This window comes from Cyprinus carpio, chromosome B20, assembly GCF_018340385.1.
Source record: "Cyprinus carpio isolate SPL01 chromosome B20, ASM1834038v1, whole genome shotgun sequence".
Classification (NCBI taxonomy): domain Eukaryota; kingdom Metazoa; phylum Chordata; class Actinopteri; order Cypriniformes; family Cyprinidae; genus Cyprinus; species Cyprinus carpio.
The window spans coordinates 22,573,718-22,597,709 of NC_056616.1; the positions used below are offsets into that span (position 1 = coordinate 22,573,718).

General features: G+C 35.3%; 1 protein-coding gene and 1 long non-coding RNA gene across 2 annotated transcripts in view; both read right to left on the reverse strand.

Annotated features, from left to right (window-relative positions):
* Nucleotides 1–2,654: 2,654 nt before the first annotated feature.
* The window catches only part of cd109 (CD109 molecule), a 29,274-nt gene continuing 7,936 nt past the window's right edge, over nt 2,655–23,992 (reverse strand). Inside the window, exons 12-33 of the mRNA XM_042746536.1 lie at nt 23,875–23,973; nt 23,737–23,799; nt 22,453–22,629; nt 21,114–21,266; nt 20,601–20,690; nt 18,729–18,759; nt 17,500–17,605; nt 16,891–17,005; nt 16,415–16,528; nt 15,146–15,364; nt 14,118–14,259; nt 10,550–10,726; nt 10,392–10,473; nt 9,993–10,221; nt 8,497–8,668; nt 8,096–8,286; nt 6,505–6,663; nt 5,886–5,951; nt 5,161–5,297; nt 3,339–3,495; nt 3,104–3,206; nt 2,655–3,014 (exon numbers count right to left, since the gene is read on the reverse strand). Of these exons, the coding sequence (XP_042602470.1) occupies nt 2,818–3,014; nt 3,104–3,206; nt 3,339–3,495; nt 5,161–5,297; nt 5,886–5,951; nt 6,505–6,663; nt 8,096–8,286; nt 8,497–8,668; nt 9,993–10,221; nt 10,392–10,473; nt 10,550–10,726; nt 14,118–14,259; nt 15,146–15,364; nt 16,415–16,528; nt 16,891–17,005; nt 17,500–17,605; nt 18,729–18,759; nt 20,601–20,690; nt 21,114–21,266; nt 22,453–22,629; nt 23,737–23,799; nt 23,875–23,973 (2,979 nt within the window). The 3' untranslated portion in view covers nt 2,655–2,817. The remainder of the gene's footprint in view (nt 3,015–3,103; nt 3,207–3,338; nt 3,496–5,160; nt 5,298–5,885; nt 5,952–6,504; nt 6,664–8,095; nt 8,287–8,496; nt 8,669–9,992; nt 10,222–10,391; nt 10,474–10,549; nt 10,727–14,117; nt 14,260–15,145; nt 15,365–16,414; nt 16,529–16,890; nt 17,006–17,499; nt 17,606–18,728; nt 18,760–20,600; nt 20,691–21,113; nt 21,267–22,452; nt 22,630–23,736; nt 23,800–23,874; nt 23,974–23,992) is intronic.
* On the reverse strand, nt 12,968–13,948 carry LOC122141123. Its single transcript, XR_006157558.1, has 2 exons — nt 13,655–13,948; nt 12,968–13,576 (listed from the first exon to the last, which is right to left on the reverse strand). It is a non-coding gene; the product is annotated as an uncharacterized LOC122141123 (long non-coding RNA).

The window sequence follows — 23,992 nt, forward strand, 5'->3', positions numbered from 1 at the left end:
GAGAGTAACTGATGTAACCCAAAGGACACACGCAGTTCCAAACCATTCAGTACCGACTATCCTAAGGTGTGTAAGTCACGAACAGCAGAAAATGAAAAATTATGACCCTGGAGCACAAAAGCAGTTTTAATTCGCTGGGGTATATTTGTAGCAATAGCCAAAAATACATTGTATGGGTTAAAATTATAGATTTTTCTTTTATGCCAAAAATCATTAGGATATGAAGTAAAGATCATGTTCCATGAAGATATTTTGTAAATTTCCTACTGTAAATATGTAAAAACTTCATTTTTGATTAGTAATATGCATTGCTAGGACTTCATTTGGCAATTTTAAAGGCGATTTTCTCAATATTTTGATTTTTTTTGCTCCCTCAGATTCCAGATTTTCAAATAGTTGTATCTCAGCCAAATATTGTCCTCCTAACAAACCATATATCAATGGAAAGCTAATTTATTCAGCTTTCAGATAATGTATAAATCTCAATTTCGAAAATTCAAATTCAATGTCAATTCAACATCTACTGTCAATTTTAATTTGATGTCCAATACCGACGTCAGCTGAAGTTGATATTTGTTGAGTTTAGGTAACCAAAATACACCATCAAATTGGTGTCAAATACTCCTTCAACCCGGAGTATTTTCATTATCAACCAAAATGCAACATCTGTCTAACATCATGTCCAACTTCAACCTGATGTTATATTGACATATCCTGATGTGCACATTTTTTTAAACATAAATCCCTAGCTGGACAAGAGGGGGCTTAAACAACCGAATAAGACACAGAGGAGTTCCTCTTATGTGTTTACAGTACATTGGATCAGAAATCCATTGTTTACAAAGATGCGTAAACCACACTGCCAACATGAAGCCGGATTATTTGGGTCAGGCCTGCGGGTCAGGATGGAGCCGTGTTCTGATGTGTTTCCTGTTAGATAAAGCGCTCCATGTGGGCTGCACTAATGAGGTGGCAGAGAAAACGTTTCATGTGGCTCGATCACGTGAACATGGAAGAGATTCGACCTCCTGCGCTCAGTAAAAGGACGCACGGATCTCTACTAATGAACACAAACACATCTTGTGCACATTAGCATACTTTGTTATAAACAGGGCGACTACAATCACTTTTGCTCTCGTCGTTAAGATCTTCTAAGTCTGTGGTTTTGAGTTTGATTGGCTCTGAATATGGGGCACATTTGTCTCGTTTTCAACTCAACTAAGACTTGGGCCAAAGCCGTTCGTCACTGAACGAAAACAAGCTGGATGTAGCGTCAAAGTTTGCAGTAAACGTTTCCTGCTGGTTAATTGAGCCACTCGTTGTGTCTGCTATTTATTTCACAGGAGCTGTTTTATAAGCCCAGAATCAGTAAGATAAATTGTCATTCCTATGAATAAATATTGTGGTAATTCTATCCCCACAGGGGGAAAACAGCTTATACATGCAAGTTTAGTCTACCAACTTTATCAAGCTGCTCTTTTTTGGTGGTTTTATAAGGGTCTTGTCTGATGGACATCTTAAACCAGTTAAAACCAGCACATTACCATACTCGCTGGGATTTTATCAAGGATATGATGTCATATCTGGTATAAAATGATTTTATAATGTGTATATATTAAGTCTATAGTGTTGTATTGATGGGTTTGTTAGGTCATACAATAACAATGCTAGCATGCTAACCACAAGCTAACTGAAAACACAAAAAGCAATCAGTAATCAGTGTGTTTATTGTATCATAGTGTAATCATGCATGAAAAATGCATGGCTTCACACTTAAACATTTGCAACATAGCTGTATTCAGGTCAGTGGAGCGACTGCAGCTGGGTCATTCAGTGTCAAATCAACCACATTTTTAAAATATTTTTATTTTTTTCTACAGAAAAACAAATATAAACTGATTTACTAATCCACTATTTTGTATATGGAAATTTCACCAGAGATTTAGAGCCCTTTCGCACATTTTCAGCAGTCAAAAACCAAAAGTGGGTCCCTTTGCTATAGCTGATACTTTTTTCTTTAAAAGAGGAATGTGTGAAGAACAAATAATGTTGAAACTAGTAATCTATCTTGTTTCCCTCTATCAAAACACTCATAAGAACATACTTGTCTTGAGTGCCAAAAATATTATTTTTCCAAAGTTTGCATGTCTGAAACTGAATACATATTAAAGATATTCTTTTAGATTCTGGTTCATTTTTAATTGTCAATATGGGTCAAAATTCAATGTAGGTCACTTTGTATACAACTGATACTTACTGTTTTTATACAGTGTTGAAACTTACTAAAGCCACTGCAACTTACAAGATTAAAAAAGACAAACATATTCACTACTGGAAAATTTGTTATTGAGGTACAGAATGCAGCTTTATTCAGCGGATTATTATAATAATGACAGAGAGTGCAAGAATCCCAGTCCTTACATTTAAAAGGTTAATTTATCAGTTTTGAACCTGACCCTGATTTACTATTTCAATTATTCTTTAAAAAAAAAAGGCAATAAAAAAAGCATCCTTTATTCTTTATCCTATATAATAATTATAATTTTAATTGATAATTAAATGATTAATTTGATTTAATAATTTATTTTCAATTAATGAATTATTAATTCATGAAACATCATTTAAAGGAAGTAAATTATTTTGAAACTGTTTGTAAAATCATTCATTGTTGCACTGAACTAAATGCACCAATTTTCATACATAAAATGTACACAGAATTTTTTCACATTTACAGATTTTTGTTAAAAACAATGTACACATAAATTTTGCTTGTGTTATCGTGTTACTGATTACAATGGTTTTGATTTAGGGTAAACACTAGTTGCAGATTGACAGGAGGATGATGAGTGCTGTGGTCAAACTTAGAGCCAGAAGTGGATGTTGATTAATGGATGACGTCCCGTCAGTCGCCCAGGTGTCTCGAACCCCACACTGGGAGCAATCCGGCCCACATAGCGAACACACAGACATGTCCCGTCTTGTCTCAGATGTGTAGGACCGCACTGTCCTCCTTCCTGCAGAAGGGAATAAAAGGAGCTTGAAACACATACTGCAACATAGGAATGCATTGGAAAATCTGGAGCTATTATTTAAAGAGTCTTACGGGGCTCATAGTAATCATAGATCATGACCACAGCATCTTGGACATTGACCACCTTAAATTCCAGGATGGTGGATATTTCAACGCACCTTTCCATTGTGGTCACCTGTGATGTGAGAAAAGACGATGAGACTAATGAACCAGAAAAATGAACCAAATAAACCATAATCAGCACAAAAATAGACTTCACACACTTATACTGTAATACTGTAGTCATGAATATATAAGAGGAACTCACCGTGTCTAAATAAAGTGTAACTCGTCCTGAAGGTGTCTCTACTCTTCTGACTATATCATTTAGCTGGACACCGTTTTGGGCCAAACTGAACCCCGTGAGTAAACCCACATCTAGTATGGCCATACCCGTCTGTTTCAGGCCCTGGACCTCCCGCAGCCTTAGAAAACAGCAAAAACTCAAAAACACTCAAAAATGGTTCCTATCTACAGTGACCCCAAAAACAATTTGGACAATTAAAAATGATTGAAATCTATGACTTGCGTGAGATATCATAAATCTAATGCAATATTGATGATATAGAATATCTCATTATTTAAGTATAATTTTAGAAATAGTTTTCTTGATAATCAACACTGATTTAACTTTTTTGACATCCATAATAAGAAAAGAAAGAAACAAAACAAAACATCAAAACAAGTGGAATCTGCAAACTAACAATAACTGAAGTTTTGTGATTTTTTTTTTTAAATGTGCACTAGCTATAGGCCTATTTTATTTAAAATAAAGCCTTTTGTTATATAATTGTTATGTAAATTTTAAATTAATTTTAAATTAATTTAAAATTTAAATTAATTTCGGTAATGCGATATATCACGGTAATTAATATGCATTAATATGCTTCTAAATACCGTGAATAATTATATATTACAAATCATTCAGAATTTGGAATGCATTTTAAGAATACTATTCCCATCAACTGGTCAAAATGCACAACACCGATGTATGCTGCTTGAAAGACCTGTGTGCGCTCTGATGTAAACAAGCATGCATGAGGAGCACATGGGGAACACGTGAGAGACGCGCTGAATGAAAGCATATTCACTCTCTGACAGCAGATGGCGCTAAACTGCAGAAAATGCAGCCCTTACCCTGGAAACCCCATAAATAAAGCAGCTGCGCTATTTTCTAAAACATATTTAAATAATTTTAAATAGCCATTCAGATTTGCTATGGTGTTCATCACAGCGCCCAAATACTGAAATATATTGACTTAATAGGCTATTTATTTTCAAACGTTTTTTTTTCTCATTTTAATCTACATGCCCTAGATATTGTAACAACACGTTGTTAAAATCTAAAGTTGCAACTGTGATATTTAATGAGCTAACATGAACTAAGTATTTTTTAACAAAGATTAATAGCTTCTGTAGCAAATGTAGCTATTGCTCATTGTGAATGTTAATGCATTAACTAAGGTTAACTAATGAGGTCTAATTGTAAAGTGATACCTACGGGTCTTTATAGTTATTTTGCACTTTAATCTGTGTAAAACTTTTAACTTTATATATTTTTCTGTATTGCTTTATTGTATTTAAATACTCAGTTATTTTTGTTATAAGAAAAAAGTTATTTAACCTTTTATACTGTATTATGACCAAATTTCAATACCGTACACTGTGATAAAAGCATTAGCAATTAATCGCAACAGGAAAATTTGATACCATATATATATATATATATATATATATATATATATATATATATATATATATATATATATATATATATATATATAGATATATATATATATATATATATATATATATATATAATCCTTTATTTTACCAGGACAGTCCTGGCCAAAATTGACTATTTTACATATTTTATTTATTTTTTAAGTTGAGTTAAAGTCTTTTTTAATAAACATTTTAAAATAAGTTGCATATAAATGCATGATGTAGTCAATGAGTTAAATAATCATGTTAAATAATCAGGACCTCAATTGTGCAGTCTTTTTAACTTTTTAATCACATTTTTTGGTGCTGATGAAATCATTTTGGCAAAAAGTAAACAACGGTGTGTGTTCGGCTCGGCCGCTCACCTGAAACATATGTGAAGGTTTACATTGAACTCCTCATTGTCCATTACGTCTACATACAAATAAAAGGCCTCATCTGTGTGTATGTCACGCCGTCTGAGCGACGTTCTCAGGTTCATCACGTTGTAGAACACATTAAGCTGAAACAGTAAGAGAAAATGAATAATACTCCAATAATTCCCCCATTTTATGAGATTTTATAAAGCAACAGTACAAGACAGATGATTAAGGAATCATGTCTGAAGGACAAATTAGCAAACACAACTCAAAATGAGGTCAACTCTGCTTTGCAAATCTTCTGCAGAACAGAGTTCTGGACGCTGTTTCTTCGGTGAGGTCTTTCAAAGCAGCTCAAGATGTTGCTGGGGTCTCACTGATGAGGAAAACAGCGTCTGGGCCAGTTTACGTGCTCCATGGTGAGCAATCAAAGGTATAATTACACACTGGACTGAGAAAGAGTGGATCCGACAACAGAATATTTCTGCCATTACGTCTCTTTTTATCGTTACGAGGGTTTCAGTTATTATTCGCAGCTGTTGAACCTTCATAACCTGCTTTCACTGGTAATACCTCGCTGTTTGACAGTTTTGCAGTGGAGATGATCCAGATAAAGTATGCTGCCATGTCAACTAGTCGTTCAACAAGCAAATAGCAGCCTTTTTGTTTAGCAGCAGTGCTAAACAATGCATTTAAGCACAAATTCTTAACTTGGAGATGTTTAGACATACCTGAAACAGAGCAAAGCCTTTACCCTCTGCCACCACCTCAATATCAACCCCCTCTTCTGCTTCAATCTGTCGAGGCAAACCCAACATTAGCATGCATCACTTACTACTATTACTAGAGTGTCACAAACAGTCTGCTAGTGCAGTAATTACTTTGAAAAGAAACAGCACACAAGCTGAAGTTTAATACTGTGTGTTAGGAGTTAGACAGTACTGCTCAAAAGTTTGGGGTCAGTAAGATTTTTTTTATTGTTGTTGAAGTCTCACCAAGGCTGCATTTATTTGATTAAAATTACAGTAAAATTGTGAAATATTATACAATTTAAAATAACCATTTTCTGTTTAAATATATTTTGAAATCAAATTTGTTTCTGTGATCATTACTCCAGTCTAAAGTGTCACATGATCCTTCAGAAATCATTCTGATATGCTGGTCAAGAAACATTTATTTTATCAGTGTTGAAAACAGTTGTGTCAGTTAATATATATATATATATTATTTTTTATTTTTTTTTGGAAAACATGATGCAGTTTTTCAGGATTCTGAATTGAAATGGGAATCTTACTGACCTCAATCTGTTAAACAGTAGTGTGTATCTAGAGCAGTGTATTATATACATACGGGCAGTTCGTGGCTCTGCTGGAGCAGGTAATTGTATCTGTCTATGTTGAATATGGCAACAGTTCCAAAGGCACCGTTCACAGTGATGCTGAGATCTATGGACTCTGCGCTGCTGAAGGTGGCATAGACTGACAGTGCATGCAACGCCATCACTGTATCCTGACAACAAAGACATACAAACAGAGCACAGATATTTTAATAAAGCTTTAGAACTGATCAAAACAACAAAAAGTGCTTTCAAAAAGAACAAAGTTTTGGCAGATGTGATCATCTCTCTGTGTCAATAATAGGTGCCCGTGCATCTGTGTCACAGATAGCCTACACTCTCAATTCAATCACCTGCCGCCTGGTAAATAACACCGCACATGTGCAGAGCAGAGACACAGACCCTTTAATCTTTCCACACTCGTCCAAATACCACCAGGACTCTCTCGAGCACAGTCAGATGTTCTCCTATTGGATTTGAGTTTTTTCAAAGCGGGAGACTTTAGCATGAGCGCAGTGCTTTATCACGGCCCGGAAACTGCTAGTCCACATTGAGGATAGTGTTTGTGACAGATCGCAGGCCTTCGGTCCCAAGCCAAATGTAATATCACAAGGGCCTTTTTAAAATTAAAAGTACATTTTCTCATCTCACATCAATGGCCTCTTGCAAAGCTTGTTTTCCAATTAAAACATTCGCTTGCCAACAAATTCACCTCCTTGAATCAATGGAATAGATCATAGATGCTTGTAATCAACGACACTGGGACACCAGTCAAACCCTGCTGACTTTCTTAAAGGAATATTCCCAGGTGGTGTAATTTTGATCACCACATTTTTATCTACTAAAAAAAAAGGCACTTACAATGGGAAATAAATGGGGTCAATCCATATGTTACAATACTGTATTAATAGTAAAACCACAAGATTTTAACAATATGAGTGTTAATATGATTTTAGAGTGCAAAAAGTCACTTTTTGTGGAATGTTATAACCAATTTTACAACTTCTCTGTAATGACAACTTTAAAACAACTATATACATTTGCAGAAATGTGAAGTGCTCCTATAAAAAATGGCTTGATTTACTTCCATTATAAGTGACTGAATGCTTTTTTTTTTTTTTTTTTTATTAAATATGGAATGAGTCAAAATTATTTTGATAATCAACATTGTTATAGATCCTATAGACTAACTTCTGTTAAAACTGGAATATTCCCTTATACATTCTCTAATATGCTCACCAAAGCTGCATTTATTTGATCAAATATACAGCAAAATGTGAAATATTTTTACATTTAAGTATCAGTTTTCTATTAGAATATATTGTAAAAATGCAATTTATTCCTGTGATGTAGTGCAGAATTTTCAGCATCATTACTCCAGTCTTCAGTGTCACATGATTCTTCAGAAAACACTCTAATAAGCTGATCTGCAGCTCAATAAATTTTTCTGATAATTATCAATGTTGAAAACAGATGATAAAAACAACTATTCAGACAGAGTATTTTTAATTTAGCCTTTTTAAGTTGTTTAAAGTCAGCGATTTTGTCCCATTGAAACAGTTTCTATTGTCTCTCTCATGAGTTGAACGTCTGTTTGATATGTACCTGAGTGGATCCATATCCACCAAGATGGTTTCTTTGCTTACTGAGCCACTTCACCAGAGTGAATCCTTCATCCATTAGTTTGAGTCTGTGCATGGCGAGCAGTACGTAGGCCGACATCTCAATTTCTGCTGAACTTGGCTGCCAGGAATTGTACAGGACATTGGCTGGGGGTCTCCAGGTTGGCACTCCATCTGAAAGACCCAGATACAGCGTCACCATCCAACTGTTATAAACACATTAGCATCTAACACATTTTACAGTGCCAGGTGCGACGCTCATCCATAACACTACAGCTGCTCGCCACACTGTGTTAAAGGAAAATTGAAGGTTATTTTCAGCTTTGTGTGTGTCTCACATCTGTGGCGTGCTGTCTTTAGAGTGTAAATCCAGAGGATATTTACCAACAATTAGTGCTCTGTTCAACAGCTCAGTGAGGGCTGATGGGGCGGCGGTGCTGTTGGCCAGTGACAGAGCATAGGTGACTACAGACAGGCTGTAGTTACTGGAGATTCCCTGAGACAGTCGAGACGTCAGGAAACTCACGGCAGAAGAAATGCTGCCTTCATATGCACTCTACCAGAGACACAAACAGATCTCCAGTCAATCAATACATCCTACGTTCAATCGATCTATCATTTAATCGTTCTATCTATCTATCTATCTATCTATCTATCTATCTATCTATCTATCTATCTATCTATCTATCTATCTATCTGTCTGTCTATGTGTCTGTCTGTCTGTCTGTCTGTCTGTCTGTCTGTCTGTCTATCTATCTATCTGTCTATCTGTCTGTCTGTCTGTCTGTCTGTCTGTCTGTCTGTCTGTCTGTCTATCTATCTATCTATCTATCTATCTATCGCACATCTATCTATCTATCTATCTATCTATCTATCTATCTATCTGTCTGTCTGTCTGTCTGTCTGTCTGTCTGTCTGTCTGTCTGTCTGTCTGTCTATCTATCTATCTATCTATCTATCTATCTATCTATCTGTCTGTCTGTCTGTCTGTCTGTCTATATGTGTGTCTGTCTGTCTGTATCTGTCTGTCTGTCTATCTATCTATCTATCTATCTATCTATCTATCTATCTATCTATCTGTCTGTCTGTCTGTCTGTCTGTCTATCTATCTATCTATCTATCTATCTCTATCGCTCTATCTATCTATCTATCTATCTATCTATCTATCTATCTATCTATCTATCTATCTATCTATCTATCTATCTATCTATCTGTCTGTCTGTCTGTCTATCTATCTATCTATCTGTCTATCTATCTATCGCACATCTATCTATCTTTTTATCTGTTTGTCTTTATAAAGGGTGGTATGTCTGTCTGTCTGTCTGTCTGTCTGTCTGTCTGTCTGTCTGTCTGTCTGTCTGTCTGTCTGGTCTATCTATCTATCTATCTATCTATCTATCTATCTATCTATCTATCTATCTATCTATCTATCTATCTATCTATCTATCTATCTATCTATCTATCTATCTATCGCACATCTATCTATCTATCTATCTATCTATCTATCTATCTATCTATCTATCTATCTATCTATCTATCTATCTATCTATCTATCTGTCTGTCTGTCTGTCTATCTATCTATCTATCTATCTATCTATCTATCGCACATCTATCTATCTATCTATCTATCTATCTATATGTCTATCTGTCTGTCTGCCTGCCTGTTTGTCTGTCTGTCTGTCTGTCTGTCTGTCTATCTATCTATCTATCTATCGCACATCTATCTATCTATCTATCTATCTATCTATCTATCTATCTATCTATCTATCTATCTATCTATCTATCGCATATCTATCTATCTATCTATCTATCTATCTATCTATCTATCTATCTATCTATCTATCTATCTATCGTTCCATCATTCAGTCTCTCTAACTCACCCTGTATTCAGCGTCTTCCAGAAGTGCTATAAGGACGTATGCGGTGAGAGACACTGGCCCATCCAGTCCTCCCTGGAGCTCTGTGTGGATGACCCGGCCCGGCTCGTCAAATGAACCGTCAGCGTTCTGATGAGCCAGCAGCCAATATGCTGTCCTCTGCATCACCATCGGGTCGATGTAAATGAAGTCCTGAGCCTGGAGGAAACACCTGAGCACGAACGCTGACAGCCTGAATATCACAAAACAACACACCACCAATCATTCACACACATCATTTTTCATCCATAAGTTCTATAATCAGCACTGAACTGAAAAGAGGAATGAAGATGTTTGATATTAAAAATGGTATTTGCTCAGAAATTGGGGGTAGAATTTAAGCTGTAATGTGGTTCTGTATACCATGTGCTGCCAGAATCATCACTGTCTCCAAAAGCACTGAAGGAGCCATCAAACCTTTGGTAGGAAAGCTCACGTTCATAAGCTGCAATCAAACAGAACATATATGATAAGTCAAGCACATTTCTCAGAACTATACAACTAGACTACACAACGTTTACCTTCCATCATGTAGCTCATAGCTTTGTTTCTGGTCTGTTCATCAGTCTGCATGGTGCTTCTCATGTACTGGAGAACATAAATATTTGGAGCAAAATGGATCATGTTCTGCTCTCCACAACCGTAAGGCATCTCAATGAGAAAGTCCAGATTGCCAATGGACGGGCCCAGAATGTCACCTACAACATACACATACAGAGTGGTGGAAAGAGTACTAAAAATTTGTACTTAAGTACAAGTCCTGCTACATTGCTAAAATAATACTCAATTACAAGTAAAAGTACTGGTGTCAAAAAAGTACTTAAGTAAAAGTACAAAGTACTCCTCTCAAAAATTACTCAGAGTACTAATTACTAGTTACTTTTTAGCGGGTGATATTTAATTACCAAAAAAATATTCATATCAAAGACCTATGTGGATAATAGCAACTTTGAACAAAACCAACTTTTATCTTATTGTCAAAGTATGTGAATTAGTGGTCATGATACAGGAATTTCTAACTTCAGTACCTTGGTTGAATAGGAGTGGTAAAAAGGGGTCCTATCATGCTCTTTTATAAAGTCTTGATTTCATTTTGGCAGATGTACTAGAACATGCTCTCATGCTTGGTGGTTCGAAAAATGCATTATTTTTCACATAATTTACATTATTACAATACCTTTCTCCCCATCCTGGCACAAACAGCTTGATTAGTTCCGGGTTTGGTGAAGGCCCACCTTCCAAAAAACGAAACGTGTTTGTAATTGGTTAGCTGTCCCAGTGCGTAGTAATTGGCGAACAGCTCAGACGGTGTTTCAGTACTGCCCCGCCCCTTGCCAAAGCAGCAAGTTCTGTCTGCTCCAGTATAGTTATGATGGCATCAATATTGTCATATCAATTTGAGCCGGATTCAGACCCTGAGAATATTAAACAAGAGGATCACACAGAACCTTTGCACGCACGGATATTGCAGGACATATTAGAGTGGTAACATTATTGTTATTTTTTTGGATAAGTGGATCACATAGATAGTTTGTAAGAAAGTGTTTTGAAGGAAATGTTTTGACTATGTACAGATAAACCAGCACTGTAATGTCTCATGACTCCCCTAAAAACTTGACACTACAGCAGCACTTCTTTGTCGTCGTCTTGTCTGATCCACTCAGCCAAGCGTTCGAACCATGACCTCACCCCTCCCCACCAACCAACCATTTCCGTAGGCGGGATTTATTTTAATGATATTCTAATGGGCTGCTTTGTGACATCACAAACCCCGGAAAACAACATTGTAGTTCAAACTAGCCGTTTTTTGTAGTTCTTGAAAAGGGATTTTTTTTTAAATCTCCCTTTGGAGTCAACTTTGAGATTTATAACTTTGTAGATCTTTTTTATGCCCAAACATACACACTACACACTGACTAAAATAAAAAATACAAATAAAAAAGCATAATAGGACCCCTTTAAGAATATCTGCTTGTTACGACTGCCATCTTGCTTCACCACTTCTGGGGTCCTAACGCTCTGCCAGACGCCCCCCCTCAGAAAACAACAAACTGTGTGCATATACACACTCATGATGTCATGTAATACTGGAAAAATTATAACCCTAACCTTTTTCTCCATACTGAAATCCCAGATGGCCTGACAGTGATTCAGCTAAAATTTTAGTGTCTAAGACACTGTGAGTACGGAGACTGTAGTGTGCACAGCGAAGTTTTAAACGCTTAGCTTAAATATGTAATATTAATTAAAAAGTGCTCATAAATGATGCTGAGATAGTATTCTCAAGTGAAATGAGTAGAGGCTTGGAACCGGAAACAGCAGTCCTAACATCATGACTTAACAAGAGTATTCTCCCAAGCCATCAAACTGACTTCATCAGAGCAAGAACGCCATTCCAGAGCCGCAAGCGATGGCAGACTATTTTTTTCTCAGTGTATTGACTTGCATGGTTCAATTGTTCGCCACAAGACTAGTAATTTGCACTAAAAAAGCAAGCAGGGTTATTTTTGATTTCATAATGTACAATCATTTTCAATACCATTGGCAAAACTATCACATACTGTATATTGCCATATAGACATTTTAATATGTTTTTGTCCATCCATTTTTTTCAAGGCACTCATTATTTCAAGATTTGAAATTGGTTTAATCCAAGTCCAAGTATTTTTGGATCAATTACCATTACAAAAAATCTCAATCTTAAACATTTGTTCATTCTGTGTGTTTGTGTCTTTAAAATAGGGTAACTTACAGCACAAGGAAGCTTGATTGCAAACTGAATTGACAAAAAAAAAAAAAAAAAAAAAAAAAAAAAAGACAAGTAGGCCTACACAGTCAGTAATAAAATTATTAAACAAATGACCTCAATTCAGTTGAGGTATTCAAAATATGACAACACTGAATTTTGATAAGCAGTGATTTAAGAGCCATATACAGTAGGCCTATTTTTGTGGATAAATTGAACATCAGATGGCTTTGACCTGTAATGACTGTACAATGAAGTGATGCAGTTAGGCAGACTACGATATTAATATGTAGCCTACAAATCAGACAAATATCCTATTCAAACACATTTCTAGCACAAATGTACGTGGTAAAGAAATTAAAGTTTCATCTTTGTTTAAAGACTTTCTGGTGCATTCCACTTACAACCAATAACATTTCTAGAAGGATATTCATCAGTCAGGTGTGGATCTATTCTGAATGTTTGATAACTTTTGACAAAGTTTAATCCAGGAGCACAGAGAAATAATTTCTACTTTAAAAGCACAGAGAGATCGCGACTGCACACAGTCTGCGCACAAGCAGTTCATTTGTATAAGTTAGTCCTATTTTGAGATATCGCATCCAGTTTTCTGCGATTACATGACAGCGTTCTCATGTTACAATAAAGCGCTCGCCACATTTGCGCGGGAATTATTAAAATTATGCGGAATACCTGCAATCCCGCGCAGATATTCAGACTGTAATTGACAGGAGACGGATGACCGTCAAACTCACTCGGAGAGGAGAGAGAGACGCAGATTGTATCTGTGTATATTCAGATACTGTGGAAAATGAGTAATGGAACCGTGTCAGATATTTCAGTATCGGTATCAAAATATAGATATTTATGATGACACTACCATGTAGTTTGTTTCTCCAAGCTCTGAGTCCATAAATGACGCTGAGCTCCGTCACTGTCTGATCAGCTCTTCACCTGACACCTGCTGCAGCGGCGCTATTCCAGGTTCAGATATCAGCGCTTTTATTGGTCCCTTTACGATCGGATATCTTTATTGGCTGCTGAAGTGCCTTCAAAAGTTTGAATATCAATTCAAATTGTGGGCGTACTCAGTAACGAACTGTGATTTAAAAGTAATGAAGTAGATTATTTTGCTTAATTTGTACTTTAAGTACAAGTAAAAGTACAGCTTTAAAAATATACTCAAAAAAGTACAAGTACCCGAATAAACTACTTAATTACAGTAACGTGAGTAGTTGTAATTCGTTACCTCCACCACACAGAGGAGAGATGTTTGCACTCAATATGCAAAAGCAGACTGATAATGTCCTCTTAGAATAGAAATACAGAGTGAGGACACATACCCACAGCAGACACACTGGCCCTTTGACTGTCAGGAACCACATTTGCAGGAAAACTAAACGACATTGTCCTAGTCAGCATGTTCTCCTTCAGTTGAAACTCCAGAAACAAGGTTTGAGAGTATGATTGCTCCAGTCCCTCTGGCTAGAGAAAAATCATTCAGTTTAGATTAGATTCAACTTTGTTGTCATTATGCAGAGTACAAGTACAGAGCTAATGAAATGCAGTTAGCATCTAACCAGAAGTGCAAGAATATAGTGTTTTATATACATAAAAAGTGCAGAATAAGTGAAGCTATGATTTACAGAATGTACAGTGGGGTTGCTATATACAGTATTGAGCAGAGAATATACAGAATATAAATAGGAATGCAGTGTAGGATTGTATGTACATTATGAACAGAGCAATGTAGGATTATATATAAACATTATGAACAGCAGCAACGTGAGAACAGTGGTAATAAATACAGTTGGATGAGTGTGCAAAAGTATTGTTAAAATGAATTCTATGCAAAAACAGTAGTGCAATTATATTTTTATAGAATAGTTTACTGTGCTTTGTACAGTAACAACTTAGTTTACAGTGCGATAAGTTTAGTAGGATTTTCCACTTTCCCAGGCTAATGTGTCTTCAGTTTATTTAAAACACCAATGTATTACAGATTTGGTTTACTGTAATAAAAAGAATCATTCAGAATGAGGGGGAAAAAAGCTAAAAATGTCCAAATGCATTTAAATCATGAATATATGAGGCAAAAAATGTCATGAAAACTGTCAATAAATAGCTGTACTGGCTGTAATTTATTAAAATAAAAACATATTACAGATTTTCCATTGCTTTAAGAAATATAGAACCATAAAACACAATGAGGAAAAAAGCTAAAAATGTCCACAAGCATTGCAGTCATGAACAACGAGGAACAATAAATAAATAGATAAATAAATGCATAAATAATTGCAATTTATTCAAAATAGGCCAACGATTTTTCTCTTTTAATTTTGGGGTGAAATATAACACTGAAATGAATCACCTTGACAAGAACCGTCTTGTAGACCCAGTCTGAAGAGTAGACAGACGTGGCTTTGACGGAGATGGGAATCTCTCCCAGGGTTGTGGCTCTGATGGGGAACAGAAGCGTTGTGATGTTCTGACTCAACACTAAGGCTTTCTTCACGTTGTCCAAGGAAAATCCTCCATTGTCTGGTGACACAAACTCAAACATCCAACTTTCTGCAACCACAACCATCACCTGTGACAGTTAAAGACATGAAGAGAGCTTATGAAGAGAGCTTACGGTCATGTAACTGATTTCAATTCACAAATCAACATTCACAATTTACTTTTGTTTATTTGTGTGCCAGGGTTTAATACTGTGAGTCAGTGGTTTTTGACAATGATGCTGCCTTAAAGAAACAGTTCACCCAAAAATGAAAATGTGCTAAAACAATGCACTCCCTCAGGCCATCCAACATGCAGAGGAGATTGTTTCTTCATGGGAACAGATTTGGAGAAATGTAGCATTGCATCACTTGCTCACCAATGGATCCTCTGTGGGGAATGGGTGCTGTCAGAATGAGAGTCCAAACAGCTGATAAAAACATCACAATAATCCACAAGTAATACACACCATGCCAGTCCTTCAGTTAACATCTTGTGAAGTGAAAAAGTCTGTGTTGTAATAAACAATTCTATTAAGATCTATCTAGAATATTGTTTTTTCAGTTAAATATGCTCTCTGGTCTGAATCAGAAGAGAAATATGCACAGATCAAGCACCATTTACATGTCAAAACAGTTCCAAACAAATAAGTGGGTGGATTTTGATGTGGGGCCTATTTCACTGAAGAAAGCATTATTATGGATTTTAGAATATAGTATTTTGGCCAGAAGCAATGGTTTAAAGTTTAAGGATTTGTTTCTTACAAAAACACAGCTTTTTAATTCTCAAGATGTTAATTAACATGGTATGGATTACTTGTGGATTATTGTGATGTTTTTATCAGCTGTTTGGACTCTCATCCTGACGGTACCCATTCACTGCAGAGCATCCATTGGTGAGCAAGTGATGCAATGCTTCATTTCTCCAAATCTGTTCCCATGAAGAAACAAACTCATCTACATCTTGCATGACCTGAGGGTGAGTACATTTTCAGCAAGTTTTCATTTCTGGGTGAATGATTCCTGTAGCAAACACTAATAAATATGTTTTCTAGCATCAATAATTCAAAGTTTCTATACTTCCGAAGTATCAGTGAACAACAACTACACAGTACTGACCATTTTACAAACACAAATCTCACCTCCATATCTACATCCAAATAGTTGAATAAATTGACTTCCAGCATTAGCAGTTCCCCACGGATCAGGAACGCCGGGAGATTCAGGGACACAAAGAAATCTCGGAACACAGTCAACTGGGAAAAAAAGTCCTTTTTAATAATCATCTGTATTATATATATTAAATATGAAAGTGAAGTGACATACAGCCAAGTATGGTGACCCATACTCGGAATTTGTGCTCTGCATTTAACCCATCCAAAGTGCACACACACACAGCAGTGCACACACACACACTGTGAACACACACCCGGAGCAGTGGGTATCATTTATGCTGCGGCGCCCGGGGAGCAGTTGGGGGTTCGGAGCCTTGCTCAAGGGCACCTCAGTCGTGGTATTGCCGGCCCGAGACTCAAACCCACAACCTTAGGGTTAGGAGTCAAACTCTCTAACCATTAGGCTATGCTGAGTGACAGATTAATTATACATGATGCCTCACCTCTGCAGGAGCGCTGATGCCCAAACCCAGATTCTCTGACATGACGATGGCAAAGGCTACCCAGGAGGTCAAGCTGTCTGGCACGGTGAACTGGAAGGACTCCAAGGCAGAATTACTGCAACATAAATAAGAACAGACACAAATTAGTAAATTGCTGACATAAAACAAACATCGATAGAAGCTTAGATCATTCTTAGGGGGAAAAATTGAAAACCCTTAGTTTGCTGACTTCAGATCAAAGAAATTAATACTTTTAATCAGCAAGGGTGCATTAAATTGATCGAAAGTGACAGTAAAGAAATTTATAATATAAAAAAAAATCTATTTTGAAATAAATGCTGTTCTTTTTGAACTTTCTATTGAAGTATTCTGGAAATAAAAACATCATGGTTTACAAAAAAATATGAAGCAGCACAACAATCAGCATATCAGAATAATTTGTGATGGATCATGTGACACTAAAGACTGGAGTAATGATGCTGAAGCAAACGTTGCTTCACTCATTGCCGTCTAGGAGAAACAACTGAGATATTAAAGAGATCTCATGTGTGATTTCTTGTTATTTCCAAGTTAAAATCAGCTCGAAGATAGACATATATCTCCTCATACCTCACATTAGCATCCAGCCAGATCCAGGTTTCAGGAAAGTCTGTTCGCTTTCTGGGCTCCTGAAAAGCACCGCTATCCTGCTGATTCATAAAGTGTTCGGGCCCTGCTGCACAAAATGATTATGAAAGGCAAGTCATTACAGGCAAAACTACTGTTTTTTCATGTACTGGTCAGTTTCAAGATTTTACTCTATCTTGCATCATTTCATTTCTTTTAGAGCAGTGGAAAGAAAACACTTGAAATACAAATTTTAGTGTTTATTTTATTCCTAATGTGACTATAGTCTACAGACATTGCAGAAATACTAATCTAGGAATATATATATTAAAGAATATAGTAAAGATGTCTTTAATGCTTCATTTATTTGAACAAAAATACAGTAAAACAGTGATCTCATGAAATATTTTTTACAATTTAAAATAACTGTTTTCAGTTTTATATATTTAAAAAATGCAATTCATCCCTGTGATCAAAGCTGAATTTTCAGCATCATTACTGCAGTCTTCAGTGTCACATGATCCTTCAGAAATCATTCTGATATGATGATTTGCTGCTCAAGAAACATTTCTGATTATTATCAATGTTGATTTAAATTATTATGCATATCTGTTTTCTCAAAATGAGTTTTTCTCCTGCATCGAGCCGGAAACCTCCACTTTAGCAGCACTTACAGAACTGATAAGTTTTATTCATATCTATATTCTGAAGGTTCACCGGAAAAATTCACCTGATTTATATAACATTTTTAATCCTTTAAAATATGGTTAAAAAAAATATATATATGTTTCTTTTTTCCTGGCTGTTGACAGTATTATCTGATTTATGAAGTGATAATAAGAGAGATTCAAAATCCCTTCCGTAAAAATCTTTAATTTGGCAAAATGAAACAAGAATTTTAAACCTGGCTTTATCTGTTTCTTGAGAAGTATGCTAATTAGTGCATATTTAATTACATAATGCCTCATTTGCATATTATTTCATTAAAATTTCCTTGTCTTAATGTACTGTGATTAATTAGCTAGGGAAATACGATGATATATAAATTTTACCCTGTTCACCTCAGCTTAAGGAAATGAGCGCAAAACTCATCAACACTCTGTTTTGATTGGTTGCCAGGGTGTTACTAGATGGTTATGGTGTTGCGAGTGGTTGCTAGGGTAGATTCAGCCTTAAGACTTACGGAACATAGGGAATAATTGACTCCTTTCCTGCTCCAGCTTAAGACTTACGGAACATAGCGAATAATTGACTCCTTTCTGCCTTGGGCCCCCAAAAGCCAAGGGCCCCCTAATGCTTTCATATGAGATGCGCATTAAGCGCGGACACGCGAACGGTTGCTGTTTACGGTGTTTATGCACGACAATCGTCTGCGCGTCCGAGTTGAACGTGCTTCTTGTGTATCCAGCTTGTAGCAAAATAAATTTTTATGCATCTAAAGCTGACTGCCGCACGAGCGCGAGGTCCCTCTTTCCCAGTGCGCGCACACTTCTCTCTCTCTGCGTTCAGCGCGCGGCTGAAAGGAGCTGCGCTTTCAGTTAAAAACACTGATATGTTGCTTCTCTAATTTTACATATAAGTATAGCTGAAATCACAGCACAGCTATTGTCTTCAAGCTATTCTGTAGCCTATTTGATTTTTTATCAGACGACGGCACGATTATATATTTTTGTGCAGATTAACTTCTCGGAAGGGAGAGCTGGTTAGTCTTAATGGGTCGCGTTTCAGTTACTATTTCATATTCATCCCGTTGTCTGACAACAAACAGTCAAATATATAAATAAAAACAGTTTTGAGAATTTAGCTGCATCAGAATACAGTTTGTGGCACAGAGAGGCAAACAAATGTAATAATAAATAATAAATGTACATTTTGCATGTTCAGAAGAAGTGAGCTGCCCTGTCATGCGAAAATGCAAACAGGTTTGTGTAAAGTGCTCAGTGCAAAGAAAGAGAAGTAATAGGAAGCTATATTTCTGTTTTTTTTTTTTTTTTCATGTGTCTAATAGACATGAACAAGTTCTTTGAAAAACATCTATGACCTATGAAACATGTCTACTCTTCATGCTCTGTTAACTGGTTTCACTAATAATAAACATTTATTGCATAAATTAATTTTTGCCATTACAAAAATGCCTTAAAAGAAAGTGTTACAGGTGTGCATATTGACACAGAACAATGAGTTTTAAGATATGTCAGAGCAAGATATTTTCAGTTGAGACAGCTCAAACATGCATTTTAGTCTGGGACTAGCTTAAGCCTTGTCTGTGAAACCATGGGGAAAAGTATTTAATTTAAGGTACATTTAGAAAAGATAAAAATGTGCAATTAAGTTGCGATTATTCACAAGTTAACTCATGACAATCATTCAATTAATCGTGATTATATATTTTAATTGATTGACAGCCCTAAGTTAAAATGACTAAAATAAAATTTAGGCTTACGCTGGTAACTCACATTTTCATTTTACCTGATAAAGTACCATTTATGAGCTGAGCTGTTTTGTTTAGAGCTGTTATAGTGGGAAACCACTATATTTCTGACTCCAAAAGCACCTCCTACTGGCAGAGAATGAATGTGCATTTTCAATAATCCAGTCTGCAGTTTTTGTTCAGACCAATGCGAATATTCACTCACATAAATCTGTTTTAAATAATATTAGAATTGTATACTTCTGACTCATCCCAGAAATATAAAGTTTCAGTTGTGAGGTTTATCATTTTATAATTTATTTTGTTTTATGTGAAAACAAAAAAAACGGTAAATCAATTGCTATTTCGTGGTCTACAACATGAAATAATAAAAGTATCTGCTAAATGAATAAATGTAAATTAAAGAATCCCATTAGAACATGTACATAAAAAAATGTGCAGCAGCAAGCATCACGACAAAAAAGGACCTCGAGGGTTGGATCTAGGTAAATGTTTGCAAATGTATAGGGCCCCATTCCTATATTTGCCTGGGGCCCCCAATTCACTAAATCCGCCGATTATTTGTCTTTTTATGTGTGAGAATGTTTAGGGCGCAAGTCTGCAGAATAAAACAACAACCGTAAACCCCGTGCGGACAAGTGATACATGTTCTGTTCCTGAGATAAAAATCTACCATGAATATGGAATACGGATCTCCCATTTTCACGCTGCTGTAATCCGCATGGGTCATCTCTCTGCTATACGACATGAATTCCTCCAGCACCTGAAAAACACACCCAGAAGCTCATGTTGCTGATCTTAGATTAGTTTTGATCAGTTTTTGTGATGCCTAACATCATTTGAATAGAACATCACAAACCGAGCAACACAATGCTGTCTGTAGCATCAAACCTGTTCACCTAGTTCTGATAAACACAGTTCCTCTCAGTTTCTTTCTTTTGTCTAAAAGTGAAACGCGGGCGTGGTGTCGGCGTTTGGTTACATCGGATGACCAGTTTATCAGTTATCATGTGATCTTTTTGTGGGAAAAACAATCATCTGAAAATCCCAAAGATGATTTCCCACACTTTAAAACTCAATACACTGAACGAGATAAGAAACGAGGTGAGAAACCCGGAAAACAAAGGATCTCCATACTGCCCCGTGTTGATGTCAATGATCTTGAACCTGTATAAGATCATATTACTGTCTTCTCTGTGATGCCATTGTCTTTGCTGGAGTCCAATGCTGCTGCGTCTACCACCAGAATTCCCAGCAGAGATCCGGGCTCGGATACAGACACGGAGAGAGAGACGGAATCTGCTGGTTCGGCACGATCCTGACTCCAGCTCAGAGATACCTGCAAATGAGATCAAGCATCATTATTATAATGACACTACAACCCATTTCACTTCAGTAATGTGAGAAATTTCAGAGTGAAAAACTAGAATGATTCAACGGTCAAATGACTGCATTTCATACCAATTTAAACTACAATACATTTTTATTTTATTGCAAAAGTTGTGATTAAACGTCCAAAACATTACATTCAGTTCACACTGTATATGTATATTCATTCACAATTTCATTTATAATAAAACAATTCATTTTTTTTATATAAATATATACTGTAAATGATACATACATATTGTTTATTACACAATGTCAGAAATTTGTTTCACTTAAATTATTTTATGGTTCTTCTGTGCTTCTGTGGTGCTAATTATTACTGTTCATAGCATAATGAATATTTAGGTCAGGTAAGTCATTAATTATGAAACACTGGTTCAGTACAGATCAGTTTTTGTACTCATTTTGTACTAATTTTAAAGATATTTTGCTTTAGTTTCTGTAACATTCTGTAATATTCTAGTCCTTTCTGGAACAGTCCAGAACATTGTGGGGATAGGCATAAAATACAAAAATCATACAATGTACACTTGATTCACTTTTGGAAACTGTTTATGTTAAACTGTTGTTAGCTCAGTATTATGCATGTGCCATGTCATTTGTATGCATGCATGAGTAATAACAGATTAGTTTGTATAAGTTGTCAACATATTTGTTTTCAGTTTTAATGAGCTCTGTTAATGAAACACAAAAAGTAATGTAATTTTCCTATTGTTAATGATACACAAAAAGTAATGTGTTTAGTTAATGATACACAAAAAGTAGTCTCTAATGCAAAGTAAATGTATTTTATTTATATTTTTTATTTATAATAATAATAATAATAACTAAATAAATATATTAAATAGTAAATATAAAAATAGTATGTCCAAATTGATTCAATATAATTTAATTTAAAAGAAAACTACTACAATTTCAGAATTGCAGTTTTTCTTAGTTTTCTTTTCTGACATCATATTATTTATTTATTTATTAATGACAAACATTCTTTATCAGCATTGGTTTCATCAAGTTCAGTAGTGCAATGTTTGTCTTAAAATGGACATATTTTAGCGTAAAACGGGATAATTGAGAATGAGAAAATCCAAAATCTTTAAGAAGACTTTTTGACCAAGTCTATCGTGCTGAACTCTTACCGTGTTTCTCAGCACTTGTGTGAAAGTAACTTGCAGAGCATCATTAACAATCTCTCCGTCTGGAAGCGTGTGGTACACCATCACACAAGCCAGTGGAGTCCAAGAGTGATCTGTGTTCAGACTGAAGGAGGAGGAATGTACCGTCCCAGCATCCACCACCCGACCGCGGGACATCACCTGCAGAGCACATCCATCAAAACAAAGGTCATTAACTGGACACCCTTTTGTGCTTAAACATATTGAATTATGCACTTGTAGTGTACTTCTAATCTTAAAGGTATGTTTATAAAACAACTATACATATAATATTAAATACAAAAAGTAGCCTATAAAATAAAAATGTTTTAATAATTTTTTAATAATGTTTTGTTGTGCTTTAAATAAGTACTAACATACAAAAACACAAGTAACATCTTTACAGATATGTGATATAATTCAAAATAAAATAAAAAATAAAAAGAATTTATTTAAATGCATGCTTAAAAACAAGCTTAGACACAGAAGTATATTTTAGTTAACCATAAACACCAGTCAGTACATTCAGCAGTACACTTTAACCATATTATATTTAACTGTATATTTCAAAGACAAAAATGTAATTATAAAATTACACATAAAGATGTACTTAAGTCCTACTTCAGCTGTTTAAAAAAACATTCTTAAATTCAATAAGCGCATTTAATATTAATTTAAAATATAATACATTCATTTTTTTTGCAAATATAGGGAAAACATAACATTCAGTTTGTATATTCATTTAAAGTATATTATTTCCAAAATAAGAAAGTGTATTTTATTTTACAGTGGTACTGGACTTAGTGCCATGATTTTACAGATTAAACACCACTTAGTCTGCAATGCAAAATAAATGTATTTTATTTTTAAACATCTGATTTTCTTCAAAATATATATAAAAAACTAAATAAAATAATATTTAATTAATACATCATTAATATTTAAATTATTTAAACATTAATATTTATTAATATGTAAAATAATACATTTGCAGGTTCACATTCTTCATAAATACATTTAATGTATTACAAATAATTAAATATAATTTCAGTAAAACAAATTCTATGCACATTTCTAAATTAATAATTAATTCTAAATAAATTGCAGAATTTAAACCCATCATGAAATCTCCTACCACAAAAAGGTTGTTTGAACTTTCTGACTTCTTATTGATTGACAAAATTTAGTTTTTTCTTACAGAATTTAGCAGTACTGGTTACATTTTTGTCTTAAAAATGGATGTAGTATCGCTTTATCCAAAATACTTACAAGGTAGTGAAATTCTGTCAGGTTAGAATTGCTCTCCAAAGTCAAAAACAGCGGCTGTCCAACCTGCAAAAGTCACTCTGTCAGTAAAGACACAATGAAAACAAAAATAGCGGCATGAAACACAAACAGCTTGAGTACCTGAGGCTCACTGTCTCTGTGAAGCTGTATGTAGGATCTGCTCGGTGAAGAATAACTCCTGTAGAGCTGAAGACGCTGGACTGTGTCTTCAAACCGGGCCTGAAAGCAACATCAGGAG